The sequence below is a fragment of the Elgaria multicarinata genome, chromosome 4 (genome assembly GCF_023053635.1).
Source record: "Elgaria multicarinata webbii isolate HBS135686 ecotype San Diego chromosome 4, rElgMul1.1.pri, whole genome shotgun sequence".
Taxonomy (NCBI): Eukaryota; Metazoa; Chordata; class Lepidosauria; order Squamata; family Anguidae; genus Elgaria; species Elgaria multicarinata.
The window spans coordinates 830,823-853,600 of record NC_086174.1 but is presented as its reverse complement, the minus strand read 5'-3'; the positions used below and the strand labels follow the sequence as shown (position 1 = coordinate 853,600).

The 22,778-nt window shown below is 57.0% G+C and overlaps 2 protein-coding genes across 3 annotated transcripts in view; both read left to right on the top strand.

The window, feature by feature from the left end:
- The window catches only part of DPYSL5 (dihydropyrimidinase like 5), a 29,255-nt gene extending 9,186 nt beyond the window's left edge, over nt 1–20,069 (top strand). The window contains exons 2-12 of one of the 2 annotated variants that reach the window (XM_063123695.1): nt 7,652–7,810; nt 9,117–9,296; nt 10,144–10,212; nt 10,838–10,882; nt 11,126–11,201; nt 11,613–11,769; nt 12,117–12,258; nt 13,480–13,622; nt 14,731–14,938; nt 16,548–16,716; nt 19,872–20,069. In XM_063123695.1, the coding sequence (XP_062979765.1) occupies nt 7,652–7,810; nt 9,117–9,296; nt 10,144–10,212; nt 10,838–10,882; nt 11,126–11,201; nt 11,613–11,769; nt 12,117–12,258; nt 13,480–13,622; nt 14,731–14,938; nt 16,548–16,716; nt 19,872–19,957 (1,434 nt within the window). In that variant the 3' untranslated portion in view covers nt 19,958–20,069. The remainder of the gene's footprint in view (nt 1–7,651; nt 7,811–9,116; nt 9,297–10,143; nt 10,213–10,837; nt 10,883–11,125; nt 11,202–11,612; nt 11,770–12,116; nt 12,259–13,479; nt 13,623–14,730; nt 14,939–16,547; nt 16,717–19,871) is intronic. The other variant, XM_063123696.1, reaches the window with a different exon arrangement.
- Nucleotides 1–22,778, top strand: part of TMEM214 (transmembrane protein 214) — a 120,401-nt gene that overhangs the window by 13,658 nt on the left and 83,965 nt on the right. The gene's annotated exons all lie outside the window — the stretch shown is intronic.

Genomic DNA, 22,778 nt, shown 5'->3' with positions numbered 1-22,778 from the left:
GGGGGGACGCCTCGCCCCTCCCTTGAGCATGCACCGAAAGCAAGGAAGAGGCGAGGGCACGGAGGGGGGCCGGGAATGACAAGGTGGGGCCTGCAGTGCAAAATGACCCCCTCCGGCAGCTGTTGCTGCCTCTCGGTGGAGCGGAAGGGGGGCGGCCAAGCGGTGCGGAGCAGGGGCAGCTGTTTGTGTCACTTGCAGGGCAGGCGTGGCGAAGGGCCGGGCTGCTCAGGTCTCCCTCGGCGGAGGGGAAGCAGAAACATTCTCTGGGTTCGAAGGGTCGGCAGGGGAAATGACGCAGCGCCGATTCTTTCCCCGCCCCGCGTGTGCCGTGGCAACTGAGCCCGCATGTGGCGCGGGCGTGGTGCCTTTTCACACACACCCTGATGACCCCTGCTGTGAGCTGTGGCTCATAGGCTGGGTGAGAATGCGCCGTGAGAATGTGAGAATGCAGATGTAGCAGCAGCAGCAGCAACCCCTGATATGGGCATTTAGGGTGGTCCCAGGTTATGAGAACCTCCGCGGCTGATCGCCTGAACAACCCCACGGCTTTGCACGGTCAGGCAGAAAAAGCGTCGGTCTCCAAAGCTCCGTTGCGGCTGGGTGGGCGGGCGTGAGGGCGAGGGGCCCGCCTGCTCTGGCAGGCAAAGCGCCGCCGCTCCGGCCGGCCGGGATGGGCCCTGATTCGCCCAGCAGCCAGCTCCCCACTCGCCGTGAAGCGCCTGCTCCTGTCGCTGCTGTGCGCTGTCCAGGCTGCTGGTGCTGAAGGCGAGGGGCTCGCTCTGCACTCCGCCGGGACGCAGCACGTGGACGGGCTGCCAAAAGGCGCAGGCGTCAGGCGCAACATCCCGCCTGCCTGCCTGCTGCCTCAGCCGGGCCTGGAGCTCTGACCTGCGCCAAGGCGAGAGCCCCGTCCCAGCTGGCTCTTCTGTCTCCCCGGGGCGCGTGAGAGCCCTGCGCCTGTGCTTCAGGAGGCCGTGGGCGCTCTCACTTGGGCAACGAACGGCATCCTCGGCCTAGCATAATACGGTCGAGGCTTCTAGCTGGTCCTGCCCCAAGGTCACACACTGCTACGGGGCACTTTTTGGATCCAAGAGAGTCATTGTAGCTGTGGTGTGACCCCAAAAGGGATTCCCGTTTGCTTCCGTCCCACCCCCACGGGCCCCTTGCTGATCCCCGTGGGTCATTTGTGGGTTGGTTTCTTTGGCTGTGTACAGACTCCTGTTCCCTAAGCGGCGCACCTGCGGTGGTTCTGCACCCCTTCTTGGCCAGATGCCCAACTTCCCTAGCAGGTCCAATCTCAGGGGCAGCTGGCTCCCTCTGTTTCTAGCAGACGCCAGCGATGCAGCATGGCGGCTGGCTGTTACCGATGGTTACGAAGCCCCGTCCCTCCCGGGCCGGCTGTGCAGCATGCCGATTCGCTGGCTCTTGTGCCAGTCATTGGACCCTGTCCAGTTTTTAGAAGATGGGCTGGCTTCTGAAACAATAATACTGAATATTAATGGCCTGGATAAGGAGATTGATGGGCTTCTTATCAAATTTGCGGATGACACAGAACTGGGAGGTCTGGCCATGACCCATGAGGACAGAATGAGACTGACAGGTTGGAAGACTGAGCTGAGAGGAACAAGACGTCCTTTAACAGGGAGGGGAATGGAAAGTATGACACTTGGGGAGGAAAAACGTGTGGTTCACATACAAAATGGGGGGATTCGTGGCTAGGGAGCACTAGGGAGCATTGCTGCTGTTTTTATCTGGTTGAGCTTTTATATTTTATTTTATATTATAGTTTTATACTGTTGTTTTATACGCTGAATGGTTTTAATTTTTGTGAACCGCCCAGAGAGCTCCGGCTATTGGGCGGTATAGAAATGTAATAAATAAATAAATACATTGGGGGAGGATTTGGATGTGGTCGTCAACAGCAAAGTGAATGTGAGTCAGCCGTGCAAAATGGCCGCTAGCAGGGCGAACGCAGTTCTGGGCTGCATCAGAAGAAGCTTTGTAGCAAAGACGCATGAAGTCCTTCTTCCTCTCCACTCGGCACGAGTGAGGCCACACCTGGAGTATTGTGTACGATTCTGGGCACCACATTTCCAGAAGGACATTGAGAGGTTAGAACAGGTTCAGTCGTAGATCTGATCACTTTAAAGCAGCTGGGGCATTCTGGGAGGTGCAGTCCAACACATCTGGAGCGCCCCAGGTTGAGGAAGGCTTCTTTAAATAGTGATAGAATGGACCAGGATGCATTGTCTCTTTAGGTACCGAAGAAGCTTTTGGGGGGGAAATGTATTGGTAGTTTATTTTTGCTACTTTGACTAAATTTGGCTTTCTTTTAGAACTTTTGAAGTGGGTTAGAATTTTATATTCATTTCCAAGAGCTAGAGTTATGACTTTTTTGCCGGGGGGGGGGGAATTCACCTGAGAGGAGAACCAGACAGGGATGTCCACTTTCTCCTTTGAGATATGATTTATATTTGAAAACTCCGGCTTGTGCTATTTGACAGAATAATAGTATTCATGGATTTGTGCATAATTGAATAAAACTTAAAATTACTTTTTTTTAATGCAGATTATTGTTTATTGTTTATTTCTGAACTCCAGTTGCCTGTGCTGGCACAGATGCAGCTGATTAAAAGGTTTGGTAATTTGTCTGCTTATTCAGTTAATTGCTCAAAATCCAGACTGTTGCTGATTGGAGATCAGTATCTTGTAGTGTATTAGCTGATTGGCAGCTTTGGTCGTGCCTGGATGTTATTACTTACCTTGGGATACTTATTCCCAGAGATACAACTCAAATGATTTGAACTTAATTTGAACAATTGATTATCATAGAATCATAGAATAGCAGTGTTGGAAGGGGCCTACAAGGCCATCGAGTCCAACCCCCTGCTCAATGCAGGAATCCACCCTAAAACATCCCTGACAGATGGTTGTCCAGCTGCCTCTTGAAGGCCTCTAGGGTGGGAGAGCCCACCACCTCCCTAGGTCACTGGTTCCATTGTCGTACTGCTCTAACAGTCAGGAAGTTTTTCCTGATGTCCAGCTGGAATCTGGCTTCCTTTCACTTGAGCCCGTTATTCCGTGTCCTGCACTCTGGGAGGATCGAGAAGAGATCCTGGCCCTCCTCTGGGTGACAACCTTTTAAGTATTTGAAGAGTGCTATCATGTCTCTCCTTCTCTTCTCCAGGCTAAACATGCCCAGTCCCGTACAATCCGCCCCGCACACTCAGGTCCTCTGGGAAGAATTTACTCCAGTCAACAAAAACAAGGCTGACAACTATTACTCAGAGGACCTTTTCTTCTGCCTCTCCCAGTTTGTGGAATGGCTTGCTGGGAGAGATTCGTCAACTTAACAGTCTTCCAGAATTTAAGAAAGCCATAAAGACTGGTCTCTTCCAGCAGGCCTACCCAGATAAATTTTAAATTTGCCTTTTAATAATGTGCTGCTTTTAATAATGTATTAGTTTTAAATGTTTTAATTAGTTATATGATGTTTGCATTTGTGTTGTACCCCGCCTCGATCCAGAGGGAGAGGCGGGTAACAATTATTATTATTATTATTATTATTATTATTATTATTATTATTATTTTAGTCTCTCCCCATAGGGCTTTGTTTCCAGACCCCTGATCATCCTGGCTGCCCTCCTCTGAAACCCCTCCAGCTTGTCTGCGTCCTTCTTGAATTGTGGAGCCCAGAACTGGACGCAATACTCAAGATGAGGCCTAACCAGTGCAGCCTAGAGAGGAACCAGTACCTCACGTGATTTGGAAGCTATACTTCTATTAATGCAGCCCAAAATAGCAGTTGCCTTTCTTGCAGCCATATCGCACTGTTGGCTCATATTCAGCTTGCAATCTACAACAATTCCAATTCCAATACTCATTTGTAGTATTGCTGAGCCAAGTATCCCCCATCTTGTAACTGTGCATTTGGTTTCTTTTCCTAGATGTAGAACTTGGCATTTATCCCTATTAAATTTCATCCTGTTGTTTTCAGCCCAGCACTCCAGCCTATCTAGATCACTTTGAAGTTTGTTTCTGTCTTCCAGGGTATTAGCTATCCCACCCAATTTTGTGTCATCTGCAAATTTGATAAGCGTTCGCTGCACCTCCTTATCATTAATAAAAAAGCTGGAGAGCCCTGGGCCCAGGACTGAGCCTTGCGGTGCCCTGCTCGTTAAATCCCAAGAATGAGATTTCTCGGGATTTAGATAGATGGGCATCCTTATAGCGGAGTTTGTGGGGTAAGGTAAATATTCTTAAGATTAATACTATACCTCTGATAGTTTGTGTTTTATGTGGGAGTCTCTTTACCTGGCAAATATTTTCAGAAAATCAATCTATGTTTTGTAAATTTGTGGGAGTTACCTCTCTGCCAAGATTATCTCTGAAACAGATGCAATTTCCAGTGAACGAAGGTGGGTTTGGCTTTCTGGGTTTTGCCTCCTATCATCAGGGCTTATTTGCTGACTCAATAGTGAATTTTGGTCTTTCTGTGTCAGATCTTCCATCTTGGTCCATTTTGGAATCTTTTTGTCTATTTCCTCACCGTAAATGGATGGCATGAGGTCCTAGAGACATGTGCAATGTCGTATCAATTACGCTTTGACCCTTTTCTCATGCTAATTTGACTTTATGGGGCAATCCAGATCTAAAGACTGGTAAGAAAATGTTTTTGTGGTGGGCATGGACAGAAAAGGCAGTTTTTACCTTGGATCAACTAGGGGGTTCCAGTGATGAGTTTTTGTCGTTTTCTGTTCTGGGTGCCAAATATGACTTGAGAGCTATGGCTGAATGTTACTATTTGCAATTGCAGCATTTGTTAGTATATAAGCTTGGCCCAACCGCTTTTACAGCACCAGAAACTCTGTCGTTACTGGAAGCAGTTATTGGGGCTTGTCAAGTAAAGCGACCCACAATCCATGTCCATTAATAACTAGTATTGGTGGATAAATATGAGAACTTTTGTTTCATGTCTATTGGACATCACAACGTCTCCTTAATACAGGATTGTCTAATTTGGCTAATTGCTGGCGGTGTAACGCAGCGAATGCTTCTTTTAAATATATGCTTTGGCAATGTCCAGTAGTTGTTTCTTTTGGATAGGGGAGGTTATTATATGGATAAATATTGTATTGGAACAGTCTTTAAAATTTGCTGATGTGCACACTCTTCTAAATTACCTGTTTTGTGGAAATTAATGAATGGTCAGCATCAATGGATTCTCTGTGCCCTTTTGATTACTAAAAGACTGATATTACAGCATTGGAAGGGTAAACACTCACCTACTTCAATGCAACAGATTGAGGACTTTATAATGATATCAGCATTTGAACAGGTGGCATATAGCTGCCATCTTCAAATGGATACTCATTTGGATATCTGGTACGCTTTTGTTGAAGCCTGTGTATAATTGCTAGTAAGCTATATATATTTATTTTATTTTATTTATTTATTACATTTATATACTGCCCCACAGCTGAAGCTCTCTGGGAGGGTTACAAAATACATATTCCACATGTATTTCTTGCTATGGATATATGCAAATCTATATATGTATATTTAAAAAGCTCAAAAGGATAAAAACCACATCACGCCAGTCCTTTTCCAGCTTCATTGACTGTCAGTCCAGGTCTGGGCCCGATTCAAAGTGCTGGTATTGACATTTAAAGCCCTAAACAGCTTGGGGCCAGGCTATCTGAAGGAATGCCTCCTCCCGTATGTACCTGCCCGGACCCTAAGGTCATCCTCAGGGGTCCTTTTCCCCGAGCCCCTGCCAAAGGAAGCGAAGCAGGTGGCTACCAGGAGGAGGGCCTTCTCTGCTGTGGCACCTCGGCTGTGGAATGAGCTCCCTAAGGAGGTTTGCTTGGCACCTACATTATATGCCTTTAGATGCCAGGTGAAGGAGACCTTTTTATTCTCCCAGCATTTTAAGAGTCTATAAATAAATTTTAACTAGGTGTTCTAAATTTGTAATTTTGCATTGCTGCTGTTTTTATCTGGTTGAGCTTTTATATTGTATTTTATATTATGGTTTTATACTGTTGTTTTATACTTTGAATGGTTTTAATTTTTGTGAACCGCCCAGAGAGCTCCGGCTATTGGGCGGTATAGAAATGTAATGAATGAATGAATGAATGAATAAATAAATAAATAAGAAAAGACAAATTAAGCCATGGGCTAAGACCTCCGTCCCCCTTTGGCCACATGCAGATGGCTCACTGCCCCCCTTCTATTCCTGTTACTTCTCCTGACATGCCTGGAGAAAACTGCAGGGGCTTCTAGGCCCCAATTTGGCCATTCATGGGCTTTTGTTCCACTCCCCATGACCCTCGCCCCCCACCCCTGCCAAAACATAGTCTTGCAACCGTGTGGCCTGTACTGCCCCTCTGGTTCTGTGTGGAAATGAAAGCAGGGAAGTTGGCTTCTCCTCTCTGGGGGGCCTCTGCCACCTCCCCCCCACCCTCCAGCCTCCAAAGCAGCTTTGGAGATTAGCTAGTGGATTCCCGGTGTCAGCTGAGGACACAGCCTTCCCCTTACACCAGCAGGAAAGACCCCTTGCAACAGAAAGGCTGGGGTGGGTGGGGGTGGGGGTGTTCACAACTAGGGAGGGGGCTCTTCCTCAGGGCCCATCTCCCTAAGGGTCCACCGAGGGCTCCCCGGGACGCGTGGGGAGTGGGTCTGGGGGAGCAGGACCCTTCCAGATCATGCGGTGTTTCTTACTTTAGATCTGAATTAGTGCAGTCATCTGATTAAAGAAATCTTCATTTTTAAAAAATGCCCGCCTGTTATTTTAATAATGTATTAGTCTTACATGGTTTTAATCATTTATATATTTTATAGTATTTTTATATTTGATCCAGAGGGAGAGGCGGGTAATAAATAATAATAATAATAATAATAATAATAATAATAATAATAATAATAATAAGATTGTTTCTGTCTTAACGGATTCCTTCGCTCCTGTGCGAACATGCCCTTGCAGCTGAGATCCTTCTTTGGAGGCCCTTCATCTGCAGCGTTTAGATGGGCAGCTGCCAGGGTGAGGGACGGGCATTTCTGTGCTTGTGCCCCAACACCTCCCTTAGTTGTTTCCATTTTCTGAAGGCCTCCAAAGGTTGAGGCCGTCCGAACGGTCAGTGGTGCAACGGCCGCAGCCTTTCCTCTCCCCTCCTGTGTGGCCCTTCTAGAGTTGCGGTCCGCAATTTAAGGGCGATGTTAGGACGAAACTACGCCGTGGCCAGGAGATGCCTCCTCTTTGCCCCCACAGCCTGTTCGCTTCATAGAATCATAGAATAGCAGAGTTGGAAGGGTCCTACAAGGCCATCAAGTCCAACCCCTTTCTCAATGCAGGAATCCACCCTAAAGCATCCCCCCCTCCCCGAAATGCCTCTACCCCAAACTGACAGTTATCTTTTCAATGCCAGGTGAAAGCCTTTTTATTTGCCAGGATGCTTTGGAGGACGTGACACTGTTTTCTCTTCCAGCGTTGGGTTTTTAAGTGGTTTGACATCACCCCTGTGGCGAATGCTTTATTGTGAGGTGCCTGATGCTTTGGAAGTGGTTGAGTTTAGCTGTCCTAGAAGCTCTTGGGACCATGGGTAGAAGTACCTGTAAATCCACCCCAGGGCTCCTCTCTCTCCGCACACAGGCTGCCCTGGTTGGGGGAACCACCATGGTGATTGGGCACGTGCTCCCGGACAAGGACGTCTCCCTGCTGGACGCCTACGAGAAGTGCCGCGACTTAGCTGACCCGAAGGTGTGCTGCGACTACGCCCTCCACATGGGCGTCACCTGGTGGGCCCCCAAGGTAAGGGGCTGAGAGGGGCCCTGGCAGCTGCCTTAGACCGGGCACTGGGCCATGCTGCTCGGGAGGGTCTCTTCCGTCTTCAGCCCCCTGACGTTTCTGCTACATCTGAGCGGGAGCCGCTCCTGCTGTTGCCCTCCCACCGGAGGTCAGGCTGAGGCCCGGTAGGGGGGCCTGACCCACCAGGAGGAGACCACGGGTTCCCTACCTGGGGCCTGCTGTTGTTGTTGCTTTTGTACTACAACCTCCGTCCCTCCTAACCTTTGGCTCTGCTGGCTGGGGGTGATAGGAGTTGCAGCCCAGCCACATCTGGGGATGGCGTCACTGGTCCGCACTGCCGGGGGTCCAGCAGCGGTCTTGGGCAGCCCTCCCTGGAGCTGGGGGGCCTGGGCCGGGGGGAGCCGGCCCCACGTGTGCGTGCCCCACGTGTGGGGCCTGGGCTCCGCGGCTCAGTCCTCTCCAGTCCCTGCAGCCTGCTGGGGTTACCTTGGGCAGGCCTGAGGGCAGCTCCTCCCCGGCCTCCTCTCAGGGACGGGGCCGTGGGTGTTCGGCCTGTCTGGGGCGACGCTGCTTCCCAGGCGCAGACTCCCCTCCCCGGGGCTCCGGCAGGAGCTGCAGGACAGCTGTTGGGGGGAGGGTTTCATTCTGGTGGGATTAGACCCCTCTCTGCCCAGAGCCATCCTGTCCCCGAGCCGCTGCTCCTGGCTGCTTGACTTGATCTCATCAGCCTCTTGTTTGGGCTTTTGTGGTTCAGCCCTTTTCCTCTGGCCGACCTGCCTTTTCCCTCTACAGCGTCTCATTGGCGGCTCTTTTCCCGGCTCCCTTTGGCAGCTTTTGGGGGGCTACTTCCTGCCCTCTAGTGGAAGAAGATGCTCTCCTGCCCCCCCCCGTCTTGTCCGTAGAATGACTGGAGGCCCCTTGTGGAGCTGGGAGGGGGGGAGCCGGATAGGAGGGGGCGTCTTGGGGCCCGAGTCCGTGGCGCTAGGAAGCCTCCGTGGACTTCAGGCCTAAAAGCTTCAAAGCAGACGTTCCCAAGCGCTGCCTCCCGCAGGAAAAGACACCCCCCCCCCCATCCAAGATAGGACCCGCAGGCTTGGCTTTAGAGCCTGGGCACCCTGGAGCTGTGCAGCTTTTGCCCGCGGCCATTGGACCCGGGAGCCCCCTGACCTTGGGGCTCCAGGCTTGCGACATTCGCCCGTCATTTCTGCTCTTGGTTCTTTTGGCTGGGTGGGAGGTCCCCCTTGAAGCCGTGCATGGTGAATAACGCAGCCCGCCCCCCGCCCCCGCCCCCGCCCCGTGCGTGCCTCAGGTGAAGGCCGAGATGGAGACCTTGGTGCGGGAGAAGGGCGTCAACTCCTTCCAGATGTTCATGACCTACAAGGACGTCTACATGCTGCGGGACAGCGAGCTCTACCAGGTCTTCCGCGCCTGCAAGGACATCGGGGCCATTGCGCGCGTCCACGCCGAGAACGGCGAGCTGGTGGCGGAGGTGAGCTGCCCCTGGGGCTGGGGGCGGGGGGCAGGGGGGCTGTCCCCGGGGTCCGGTCACGGCGCTGGGGAGGGGGTTGGGCGTCCCTGCAATCCCAGCGGGCCAGAGGTTTGGGGGAAGGTGTCGCCCCCCCCATGCACACATCTGGATGGCCCTCAGGCCTGTGCCTCACACGGGCGCCCACCTGATCCGGGCTGAGTGTTTGGCGCTCCTTCCGTTCACGAAGCTGGTCCTCCTTCCTCCGAGGGCGGCAGAGACCGCCACGGTTCTCTCTACTGGTGTTGGATGGGACCGTGGCCATGCCCTGTGCTCGGGTGGCCCCTTTGGGCTCCGTGGGAAGGAGTTCAGGCCTCCCTGCGCTTCTCCCGGCCCATGCCGGCGGGCGCCAGGAAGGCCCGCTCCGCCCCATCGCGCTGGCCCTCTCCAGGGGGCTTCCCCCAGCTGGGTGCTCGGCCTCTCGCCCTCGCTGTGTGGGCCACGTGCAGCGGTCTTAAGGCAGAAGTCACCGTGGAAGAGCTCCGTGGCAGCGAGCACCAGCCGTGCCGGATTCACTGCCCCTCTGGGTCCACGTCCTCCGTGAGGGCCGTGGGTGGCCCCCGTCCCGTTGCCCACAGGAGCGTGGCAGAAGGGAGGGCCCAGCCCATGTTAATCTGGTTCTGAGGTTACAAAGGGCCACGTTTACAGCGCGCAGCATGGGAGCGCGTTGCACCTTCCACCGGGCGGATGGGCTAAGCAGGGATCAATGCTCGCTGACCCTCAGGTTGCAGGCAAAGCCACAGGGGCCCGGAGGAGGGGGACACGCCCCCTTGCCGTCCCCCCACCCTAGACTAACCCCCTCGTCCTGCAGGGCGCCAGGGAGGCTCTGGACCTTGGCATCACCGGCCCCGAGGGGATCGAGATCAGCCGCCCGGAGGAGGTGAGGCCCTCACCAGACCTTCCCTTCTCAGCCGGCTTCTGGCTGTCAGGGGCTGGCTGGGGGTTCTGCGTGGTCTCGGGGGCCGCTGGCACCCTCCGGAAGAGGCTGCGGTGTGGCCTGGGGGGAGGGGGTTCGGGGGGGTGGCGGAGGGCTTCCCTCGACTGGGGCAGTGAGAGCAGAAGAATGGTGAGCGCCTGGGGGGGCTCGCGGCAGGCACAGGGCAGCCTGCGTGGATTGGGCAGAGGACCCTTGGGCAGTGCGTGGCGCAATCTCAGCACCATTTTGTGGCTGAGGAGGGACGGCAGTGGCTGCGGGAGGGGGCACGTCCCCCTCCGCTTCTGGGGCCAGCCCCCGGCGCTGGGAGAGGCAGAGCGGTTTGCGCTGGCTCGTCCATCCCTTCCCGCTGGCTGCTGCGGCAGATCCCTGCCCTGGCTCCCTGGGGGTGGCTCCCTGGGGGTGGCCAGTCGGAGCTCCGTGCCCTCTGCCCTGGCTCTCCTCAAGCTCAGCCTGGCACAGCCTGGCACTGCCTGGACGACGGATGGGAGGCGTGGGCAGGCACGGGCACCGCCTCCCGGCTGGCTCCCCCTCCCCCCATGCATCATCTCTCCTCCTCCCTGCCTTGCAGCTGGAGGCCGAAGCGACACACCGTGTCATCACCATCGCCAACCGGGTGAGCAGCCGGCACCGGGTGGCCCCGAGCGCCAGTCCGCCCCAGCGGCCTTGGTCGACGCTGGGATGCCTTGGTCCCCGACTTCCCTGGGGCTGTTTGATCCCCAAACGCCCTGCAAGGGAGGGCTGGGTGACTCCCCCCTTCTGTACACCCTCCCCACCCACCCCGGTGGTGGTGGTTGTGGTGGGGGCAATGCTGCCCTGCAGCCAGCCTGATCCCTCCCCCCTTCTCCCCTCTTGGCAGACTCACTGCCCCATCTACCTGGTCAATGTCTCCAGCATGTCAGCCGGGGATGTCATCGCCACGGCCAAGATGCAAGGTGAGAGCAGCAGCGGCAGCAGCAGCAGCAGCTCCTGGGCTCTGGGGGCTTTTCTGGAGCCCCTCCCTCTGTGCCAAAGGGGTGACTCATGTCCTTGTAGCAGCTGGAGGAGGGCTTGGAAGCCAGCCCCCCGCTCCGGCCCAGTCCAGCCCCTTCCAAGTGACCAAGGCAGGGAGTGCCTCCCCCACCCCACCCCACCCCACCCCACCCAGGCCCAGAGGATTCCTGGGGTTGTAGGATAAGGACTGGTGAGGGTGAGGGTGAGGGTGAACCCCTGCCCAGGCCTCCCCTCTCCTCCTCCTCCTGCCACACCTCCTGGCCATCCGAGGGGGTCTTCCAGCCTGGGCTGAGCTCCCCCCGCCCCAGATGTGTCTCACCAGGCCTGAGGCTCCTGGCCTTGCTTCCCTGCAGGGAAGGTTGTGTATGCAGAGACCACCACCGCACACACCACGCTGACGGGCTTGCACTACTATCACCAGGACTGGTCCCACGCAGCAGCCTACGTGATGGTGCCACCCTTGCGGCTGGACACCAACACCTCCACCTACCTCATGAGCTTGCTTGCCAAGTAAGGGGGCTTTGGGGGCTGAGCGATGGACCGGGCCGTCAGTGCTCATCACAGCTCCAGCTTGGAAGGGAAGGAAACGGGCGTTGCCAGGAGGGACGAATTGGGGAGCCCTGGGCTGGGGAGGGGCCTGGCGCCAGAGCCCCCCACGGCTCACCAAGGGAGATGGGAAGGAGCCTCCTGGCAGAAGTGGGGGGGAGGAAGGGAGCAGAGCAGAGGTCTCTGAGATGGAGCGTCTCTCAATGGCGAGGCGGAGCAGCCTCGTCTCTGGAATGGCATCCCCGGGGACGTGAGCTCTGGCCTCCCTTCCCCCTACGTCACCCACTTGTTTGCCTCTCCCCTCCTGCAAGTGACACTGTGAACGTCGTGGCCTCTGACCACCGGCCATTCACCACCAAGCAGAAGGCCATGGGCAAGGAGGACTTCACCAAGATCCCCCACGGAGTCAGCGGAGTGCAGGACCGCATGGCTGTCATCTGGGAACGTGGAGTGGTACGTGGCAAGGGGCAGCAAAGCAGTGGCTGGGGGAGGAAAGATGGGAAAGTGGGGGGCCTCCCCTGGGATCTGAAAGCAGCATTTGGTGATGGAGAGGGGAGGAGAATAAGGCTGTTTAGTAAATTAACTGAGTGGCCAATTTCAGAGCTCCCTTTGCCGTGTTTTGCTCTCTGGAGACTGATTGAGAAGGAAACAGACTGGGTTGTGAAGGGGAGCTGCAGCCAGGAAGGAAGAAAAATCTGGAAACGGTTCTTTTGGGAGAGAGGGAAAGGCTGGGTGACCCAGCATTTTTACCCCTGGTTTTGAAGACGCGTGCTTGCTGCGTTGCGCTGGGACTTGCCAGGGAAGTGGGGGCAAGGCTTCATTGGAAGAGACCTGCAGGGCACCCAGGCTTAGGGGGAGCCGTGGCATCTGGACTGTTGGCCCGCCTCCTTAATCCTGTGGCAGGGGCAGGCTGCCACTTATGGGGTGGAAAGGGGACGGCACTCTGCTTGAAGTCAGAGGCGCTTGCTGCTAGTAGAAATAACTTGTGGCTACTAAGCCATAGATTTGATGTGGTATGTGTGTGTGTACACGTAATTATTTTTCTTATATCGGAAACCTCAGAGAAAACTTTTTGTTTTGGGGGGCATGCAAATGCTACTGCTCCCCCACCACGTTCTTCAACAACCGCTTGTCCCTGATCAGCGTAGAAACGAAAGCTGTGGGGCTGCTCGCCGGCAAATCTGTCCACAGGGCTCCGCCTGCATGCCAGAGCCGCCCCCTTCCGCCGTGGTTCCCTCCCACGTAGGCTAGGGGCCAGTCCGTAGGGCAAGGCAAGAGGGACGGAGGCAGCATCCCAAAGGCTACGGCAGGGAGCAGCCCGCGGCAAATGGGCAGGAGGCAGCTGGCAGCTCCGTTCCCAGGGTGGGAGGCCAGGAGCAGGATTTGAAGAAAAATTAAACAAATGCTTTCATCTGCGTAAGCTTTAACAATAAAGACATCAAAATTGGCACAGTAATAGATATTAAGGAGAGCTTTAAGCATACCAAATTTGAATCGGATTGGGTCATCCGTTGATTTTTTATGATTTTTTTACATTCCTCCCCTTAAACCCACTTGCTGGTATGCAAAGGATCTAGCCGCCCGGTAGCAACAATGGCGACAGCTTAGCGCTGCAGGGGATAATTCGAGGGAAACAGGTACGTGGGACGAAGCTCTTCCTTTGCGCCATTGCAGGTCGGGGGCAAGATGGACGAGAACCGCTTCGTCGCCATTACCAGCTCCAACGCCGCCAAGATCCACAACCTCTACCCTCGCAAGGGCCGCATCATTCCCGGGGCCGACGCAGACGTGGTCGTGTGGGACCCTGAGGCCACGAAGTAGGCACCGGGGAAGGAGGGGCGCTGGGAGGGAGGGGCCCTGCTTAGCCCGGGGTGGGCGGGTGGGAGCTACAGCGAAGAGACGGACATTAGGGCGGGCCTGTGGCAAGTGCTCCTCCGCGTCCCTGCCACATCCACGCAAGCCATGCGCCCCTCCGTCCGTCCGGCCTGCCTGCCACGGACAGGAGGAGCCACAGGCTGGCGGGGAGCTGTGAGGGAGGACTTTTGCCCTGTGGGACGATACTCCCGCATATGGTTTTCCGTGCCCGGTTCTCCTCCGCACTGTCGGCTGCCCCTGCAGACTCCGGAGCTGAGCGTCCTTGCAGCTGGATTAGCCCCGCGTGCCGTGAGTCAGGGCCTGGGCTGCCGGCCTGGTTTCAAAACCGGGACGTGACGCCACGGAAGAGTGGGCAGTGGAGCCATCTGGGGCGGTCCCCTGTTTTATGTCTTTCTGTGTCCTAGCCAGTAAGCGATTTGTTTTATTTATTATAAATATCTTTACATTTCCTTCAAATGAAAGTTCTCAGCATGGCTGACATAGAAAGAAAATACAAAACAACGGAAACACAAATAAAAACATTGGGAAGGATCCTAAAATATATTAAAAGCCAGATAAATCTAATCAGCGAGACTAAAATTACGTCAGATCAAGCAGTGGGTACCTGCAGCCCGATCCAATCATATTTACTTGAACGTAAATTCTCCTCTGTTCAACGGGGCCTCCTTCGAAGTCAGTCTGCATCAGTTCGCAGCCATAACTAGCCAACGTTATGTAACCACAAAGAGTATAAATCCAAAATAAATAGGAATAATAATAATAATAATAATAATAATAATAATAATAATAATAATAATAATAATAATTTCCCTTTAGTTCAGCCTTCCCCATCCTGGTGTCCTCCAGACGTGTTGGACTACAATTTCCAGAATCCTCCAGGTAGCATGGCAGGCTAAGAATGCTGGGAGTTGTAGTCCAACCTATCTGGAGGGCACCAGGTTGGGGAAGGCTGCCTTAGACATACAAAAACTGTGACCTCTGGGAGCCCTCCCCTTCCTGGAAGGGCCACAGGGTCCCGGCGGGTGCTGAGTGCTCCCTGCTCTCCCGTAGGACCATCTCCGCCAGCACCCAGGTCCAGGGGGGCGACATGAACCTGTACGAGAACATGCGCTGCCACGGGGTGCCGCTGGTCACCATCAGCCACGGACGCGTGGTCTACGAGAACGGCGTCTTCATGTGTGCCGAGGGCACCGGCAAGTTCTGCCCGCTCCGCTCCTTCCCGGACTCCGTGTACAAGAAGCTGGTGCAACGGGAAAAGGTACCATGACAGGCTGGCCGGCTGTGTGCGTGTGTGTCTGTGTGCGACTAGCGGGGGCCCAGGAGGGAGCTCCGTGCACTGCCCGCGGCCTCCCCCACAAGGCCCTCTCGCCTGGCAGCAACATCAGCCCCAGCACGGGAGGCCTTGGGGAGCTACGGGGCTGAGGGGATGCGGACGTCCTCTCGGAAAGGAAGCCACGTTGACCACAGTGCTGGCCTGCCTTCTGGGGTGCTGTGTGGCTCAGGACGGAAGGCCACGGGCGTGAAGCGCTTTGGGCGCTCTGGCGGAGGGAGGGCTGGCAGCGGCGGCGGCTGTGCTGTGCATTGAGCATCCTTTTCCTCAGCTGGAGCGCGGGGAGGGGGCGGCTTTAGTCTGTAAACCATCGGTGTAGCTGTCAGATGCTGGAGCAGAGGCCAGGGGTGGGCTTGTTGTGGGCAGGGTGGGGTGGGGGTGGGGTAAGAACTATGCGCGCACCCACCCACCCCATGCGCGCTTGTGGCTGGGATGCTCAAGAGCAGGCTTTGGGCCATCAGGAGTTTAAAGCTGTTGTCCAGCGGTTTTCCTGCAAGGGAAAGAATTGTGCCACGTCCAGACTCGGCGTGGTCAGCAAGGCTTGCCGGGAGAGGAAGAAGGGTGGAGGTGGCATTACTCACACACCCCGGGCGCTGCCCCTTCGCTCACGTAGCAGCCGCAGGAGAAGGACGCCTCGGCAGGGAGGGGGACGGTGGCGAAGGAGGGGCGCCTAAGGAGCTCAGGCGGCGGAGAATCTCCATTCCCAGGGAGACACTTCCGAGCCTGAGGGGAGCTCTGCCCTCGGGGCCGGGGCCGGGCTGGGGGCAGTTTGGGCCCCAGTGCCCCCTGACAGAGCCCCTTCACCCACGTGCCCGGATCCTCACCTGAAAGCCCCTCCCGCAGGCCCAAAGGGTGGGGCTGTGCAGGTCGGGGCAGGCTCCGCGGGGTAGTAGGTGAGTGGCGCTGGGAGGAGGGGGGGCACAAGTAGAAGTGGGGGAGGGCATTTGTACGCGTGGGGGGGGGGGGAAGCCAGGGGAATATTTCTAGGGAGGGGGATGAAAGTGGAGCATGAAAGGACGGGGCGGGAAGGAAAAGGACTGGAGGCCCCCCCCTTCGTCCCAACTTCCCCTCTTTGGGCCAGCTGAGGCTGCTGGGCAGGCCGGCCGAGGGAGGGGGGAGGCCTCTTTCTCCGTAGAACTGCAGTGGGGCGGAGGGGCGCAGGCAGGCAGACAGGCTGCAAGGCCTGGATGATGAGGGCCCTTGGAGGCCAGGCCCTCCGGCCCGACACAACCCAGCTGCAGGTCAAGCGGCGCGTGCTTGGGGCGCCTGCCGTGCCGCAGCGTCCTCGCCACGAGACACACGCCCCGCCCCGCCCCGCCCCAGTGCAAGATCTGTGTTGGCGCAATCCAGCCCTGGCCAAAGGCGGCTGCCTCCCCCTCTCCCCAAAGTCTCCTCCCCCCATCCCACCCCACCCCGCCCCGCTCACTTCCCACATGGGCACCGTGGCTCCCCAAGGGGTCTTGAGTTTTCACAGGTAGCATTTTCGGGAGGGGCTGACAGTTAACTTTTATTTTGTGTATTTATTTTGTTTGATTAGAGTTTAAAGCTTAAGGGCGTGGACCGCACCCCGTACCTGGGGGACGTGGCCGTGGTTGTGCACGCTGGGAAAAAAGAGACGGGGACGCCACTTGCAGACACCCCCACCCGACCTGCCACGAGGCACGGGGGCATGCGAGACCTCCACGAGTCCGGGTTCAGCCTTTCTGGTAAGAAGGGGGCTGGAGCGGGTCTTCGGTGGGGAGGACGCCACACTGGGAGGCGCTGCCCCCGCCACGTGCCACGCTCCTCTGGCCCCCATGCTCAACCCCCGCCCCGAGGTCTCTGCCTCGCGGACCCCCTGCCCCCCCCCCCCGGCAGCTTTCCCTCCCTCCTTCCCGGAGGCCCGGAGGGACTGGCAGATTCTGCACGCCCTGCCAATTGGACCCGGCTTCCGGGGGCAGGATCCAGGCCCCCTCCCCCTCCCTCTTCCCCCCGCTTCTGCTTCTAAGCCAGCTGCCCCTGCTCCGACCCAGCTTGCTGCCTTCACTGCCTGCCCCTGCAGCCTCCCCTCCTCGGCTTGGGTGTGTTGTGGACAGGGCCGTGGGTCTCTGTATTGGCTGGGCGGGGCGGGGGGGAGGAAGGGAGGGGGCTAGAAGGGCGGGCCGGAGCGCGATGCGGGGCGAGCGGGAAAGGCAGGAGAGGGGGCCGGGGGGGGGGGGGAGATGGCTGCTGCAAGAGCTCCAGAAATGGGCCCCCGCCAGGATATTTGGGCCTCATCCAGGTTCGTTTGTTTCAAACGTTTCCTAGCTGCCTCTCAAGACCGCTGTCTGCCCGAGGCGGTGTGCAATAGGAAACACACCAATAGAACTGACTCACCAAGCTGCACATCAGTTCATCTGGAAAGAGCTGGTTGCAGTGAAATATGAAGAGAGACTGAAAGAACTGGGCATGTTTAGCCTGGAGAAGAGAAGATTGAGGGGAGACATGATAGCAGTCTTCAAATACTTAAAAGGTTGTCACACAGAGGAGGGCCAGGATCTCTTCTCGATCCTCCCAGAGTGCAGGACACGGAATAACGGGCTCAAGTTAAAGGAAGCCAGATTCCGGCTGGACATCAGGAAAAACTTCCTGACTGTTAGAGCAGTGCGACAATGGAATCAGCTACCTGGGGAGGTTGTGGGCTCTCCCACACTAGAGGCCTTCAAGAGGCAGCTGGACAACCATCTGTCAGGGATGCTTTAGGGTGGATTCCTGCATTGAGCAGGGGGTTGGACTCGATGGCCTTGTAGGCCCCTTCCAACTCTGCTATTCTATGATTCTATGATTCTATGATTCTATGAATGAAACCCTACTGCAGACCCATTATCACCTGGAAGGGCTGCAAGTACGACAACGAAGGCGTTGAGAGGCCGCGGTGGACGGGGCTGGCTGTCTCTCCCTAGGGAGGGCATTCCTTCGGGGAGGGGGCAACGCCGAGAAGGCCCCGGCGTTCGTGTCTGCCAACCTTCAGATAACCTGGACTCGAACAGTTTAAGGCTGGAAAGGTCAACACCAGCACTTTAAAGTTGGGTCTGGAAAGGCGCTGGCGCCAGTGTAGCGCGTACAAAATGGGTGCGCTGTGATCCGAGCATCTAAGCCCCAGCGAGGTGACAGGCAGCCGCGCTCTGCACTAGTTGACGTTTCTGATTGGTCTCCAGAGGAAGTGTTGTCGTTGTCGTCATCCCCCCCCCCGCCCCCTCCGTAGAGCACGTTATTCTAGCCCAGCCTGGAAGTCACCAGTGCATGAAGAACGGAGGCAAACTCCGCTTCCCCCAGATGAGGTTTGCAGCTGACGTCCCAAGCCGGTCCGAGGCGCTCCTGGCTGGCATCCCCACCTGCGCTTCCACAGCCCGCAACGGGTCCGGAAGATCCCCAGGCTAGAGAGGCGGTCCTTCAGGGGGAGGGCGGCCCCACCGGGCACCAGCTGGGCCCCTCCATCTGGATGGGAAGGTTTCCCACCGTACGTCTGTCGGCAGCCTTTGTAGCCTGGTCGCCGCCTCTCTCTCCCCGCCCCCCAAGGCACGATGGCTTTTTGGCACAGGGCGGGGGCGCTTTGTGGTCAAGGACTCTCTCCAAAATGGGGAGACGCTTCGTTACGGGAGCTGGGCAGCCGCGCTGACGTTTGTGGGGGGAGAGGGGGAGGTTTTGCTCTTTCTCTCCCCCGGCCGAGACGAGAGCCTCACCCTCCCTTCAGCCCCCATGGTGAGAACGGCTCCCCGTGAGCTGCCTCTAGCAGCTTCAGACTGTGGGTGGGGGGCTTCTTTTCCCCCTTAGGGGAGCCGTGCAGGGTGCCGGCTCCTCTAGCGTCGCCGAAAGGGCAAACAGTTCTCCATACCGCTGGACGGGTCTCTGTGCGTTCACTTCTGGGCTGTGGGTCTGGGCTCCACCGGCTGAGCGTGAGGGGCACTTGGGTTTAGGGGGTACCTGTTCTGTGGGGCCAGTCCTGTAGGGTGGCCGGCCTCGCTGGGGCATCCATGATGGGACACTCTGGGCAAGGGCGTGGGCCGATGTCTTTGTCACGTGGGGGGCCGGGCCGGGCCGGGGGTGAAATGTGCCCTATAGAGCGAGAGGGGAAGGTTGTGAGGCCGCCTCTCTTGGCTCGCTCATCTGGTTAGTCCACCTGGGCACATCCTGCGTCTCACTGAAGCCGGTAGTAATGCATCTAAAAGAGTGAAATACTCGCGTTTAAATTTCGTCAGTCCAAAAGAATGGCAAAAATGTGAGTTTTTATTCTGGACTCTGAAGTCCTGTTTTGGAATGATCAACACATAAGAACCGCCTTGCTGGTGGGTCAGGCCTGGAAGGTGCAAGTTGTCCAGCACCCTCTTCCTAACAGATGCCCCCCTCCCCGGAGCCCTGGCCCGGGAAGAGGGCCTGAAAGCAGCCCCCCCTCTTGGGGATCTCATGGAGAAGTATGGGGGTGCCAGTAATGGAGAGAGGGGCCCCCCTGCTCTTCCTCCTTGGTTTGGCCCAAAGGCTCCGGGCAAGGGGGGAGGGGGCCCTGCCGCTCCTCCCGTCTCCTCCCCCTCCCCACGTCTTCCCACTGCTTGAGTCACCCGCCCACCCACCCACACAGCCTCTCTCGCCTCGCTTCCTGCAGTGCTGCCCTGTGCCCCAATCGCTGCAAACTGTTTCAGGACCTGAGGTGGGTGGGGTGGGGTGCGGAGGGCTCTGAGACCTGGTGCCCAGCACGGGGAGGGAGGGAGGGAGGGAGATGGTGAGCTGTTCCCGGGATCCCCCCTGCGCTGTTCCCCTCCCGGGTCCTTGATGGAGAGGGTGCGCCCCTCCCCCCGCCAGCCAGCTTCTGACCCCCTCTCCCCCCTCCCCGCTTCTCTCGCTGCAGGTTCTCAGATCGATGACCATGTTCCAAAGCGAGCTTCGGCCCGGATTCTCGCTCCCCCCGGAGGCAGGTCTAGCGGCATTTGGTAGCTGCCCCCCCGACTTGTCCCCCAACTAAGGACACCCTCGCCACCCCCGCCCTGCGAGCTCCAGGCAGCCGCCTTCCACCGGAGCCAGCGACCCCGGCGCGCCCTGTGCGGACCCCCACGGGAATGAGGCTGAGAGGGCGGGGCCCGGCCCAGCCCCTCCCCACCCCACGGCTGCACGGGACGGCCCGAGGGGGGGCCTGCCTCTGTCTCCGGGTTCCTGGGGGGGTGAGGGGGGCTGGCCGGGGGAGGGCGCGGGGCCACGGGGGCCTGTCTGTGCCGGTTCCTTTCTGTTTTGCACGTTGGGTTTTGGATAAGTGACATTTTGACTTGTTTGTGCATCACGTGGAAAAAAAATACTGAAATGAAGGTGCTTTGTGTGACTAGCGGTAGGATAGAGGGGGGAGGCTTGGGCCGGGGTGGGGCGGGGCTGGAGATGGAAGCCCCCCCTTCAAGCAGCTGCATTTGTTGGGCTGGGGGTGGGTGTTCAGCCGAGCCCCTGTGGGCTCTCTTCCCTCGGGGGGGGGCACGAAGGCTTCTGCCCTTGGTCCCAGCGGACGGCTCTCATGAGGGCGCTGGTGCAGGCGAAGAGGGCAGAGCTCAGAGGGCAAACCCCTCCTCCTGTGTCCCACTGGGCAGGAATGGGGGGGTGGGGGTGGAGGTGGGGGGGCTGTACGCCACTATGTGGAGCCAGGGCTTGGAGGGGGCTGGTTGCCGGAAGCCCTGTGCCCCCCCCTCTCCTCCATGATCCTGGACGGAGCACAGACTTCCTTCTTGGCCTGTTCCAGGAGCCATCTTTTCAAGGGCCTGGAGTGGCCTGAAATCCCCCCCCCCCACTTATGAGTCTCAGTGTCCCAAAGTGGGTCAGCCCCATTCCCAGACGCCGTGAGCCCTTTAGACCTTGCAGAGGAGCAGCTCCTGGAGCCCTTACAAAGGGGGGGGGCAGCTGCGGAACCCCGTTTGGCGCTGAAACGGCTTGTGGGGAGGGCCAAGCCAGTGGCCCAACCCACGCTGCTCCCACTTTGGCCAGGCATGCCGGTTGGCCTGGCAGCTCCTCTCTTGGCCCTGGGCTCCAGAGCAAGGGTGCCCTCGGCCATTGCGATAGGCCGAGCCGAGGAAGGTGGGAGGGTGAGGGATTCAGCCCCAAATGTTTTGCCAGCCTGCTGAGCCGGGGGTGGGGCTTCTGAACGAAGCCAGCACGCTCTGACGCGCCCCGTCCCTCCCACCCCGTCCCTCTCCCAACACCATGGTGCTGCTCACCCCACCTTATGCCCACCTGACGCTGGGGGCCCAGCGGAGCCCCGTCCCAGCCCTGCCCCCAGGTCTCCCTCTGGAATAGCGTGACATGTGAACTGTTCCTTGTGCACTCCCCCCCCCTAGTTGGTCCCCGTAGGTGTGTGAGGCCGTGCAGCCAGGCGCGACGGAGTCCTCGGCTCCCAGGACCGCAGTGGAGGACTCGGCTTCGGCGCACAGCAGCCCTGTGCCGGTACATGTTGGAATAGTCTCGTAATGGCTGTTTAGCACCTGCAGTGCATTTCTGTTTCCTCATTAAAGATTGTTCTCACGGTACGAGGCTCCTGCGTCTGTGCTTCTGAGCCGGCCCGTTAGCGGGGCTGGTGTGTGCGTGTGCGCTCTGGTGCCCTGCGGGCTGAAAGATACAAGGACTGCCTTCATGGATTGGGCCAAAGGGCCATCATAAGAACATCATAAGTGCCCTGATGCTGGCTCAGACCCAGGGTCCATCTAGTCCAGCACTCTGCTCACACAGGGGCCAACCGGCCATCGGCCAGGGACCATCAATGCAGCACATGGGGCAACAGCACCCTCCCACCCATGTTCCCCAGCAACTGGTGCACCCAGGCTTACTGCCTCGAATGCTGGAAATAGCACACAACCATCAGGGCTAGGAGCCATGGAAAGCCTTCGCCTCCAGGAATTTATCCAACCCCCTTTTCAAGCCATCCAGATTGGTGGCCATCATAGAATCATAGAACAGCAGAGTTGGAAGGGACCTACAAGGCCATCGAGTCCAACCCCCTGCTCAATGCAGGAGTCCACCCTATCTACCACATCTTGTGGTAGTGAATCCCAGAGTTTATGTGCTGTGTGAAGAAGTCCTTCTTTTTATTTGTCCTGGATCTCCCACCAACTAGCTTCATGGGATCATGACCCCCCACTGGGGTTCTAGTATTTTGAGAGAGGAAGAAAAATGTCTCCCCATCCACATTCTCTACTCCAGGCATACTTTTGTCCACCTCTATCATGTCTCCCCTTAGCCTCCTCTTCTCCAAGCTAAACAATCCCAGCTGTTGTAACCTTCCCTCCTAGGGGAGATGCTCCAGCCCCATCATCATTTTTGTTGCCCTTTTCTGCACTTTTTCCTGCTCTATAAATATCCTTTTTTAGGTGTGGTGACCAGAACTGTACACAGTATTCTGAGTGTGGTCGCACCATCGATTTGTATAAGGGCAGTACAATACTGGCCATTTTATTCTCAATTCCTTTTCTTATAATGCCTGACATGGACTTTGCCTTCTTTACAGTGGCTGCACACTGGGTGGACATTTTCATCGAGCTGTCCACCACAATCCCAAGATCTCTTTCTTGTTCGGTCACCGCCAGCTCCGATCCCATTAGGTTATAGTTGAAGTTGGTTTTTTTTGCCCCAACGTGCATCACCTTACACTTGCTTACGTTGAACCGCATCTGCCATTTGGATGCCTTTTTCTTCCAGCTTGGAGAGGTCCCTCTGGAGGTCTTCACAATCCCTTTGTGTTTTAAGCACCTTAAATAATTTGGTGTCGTCGGCAAACTTGGCCACTTCA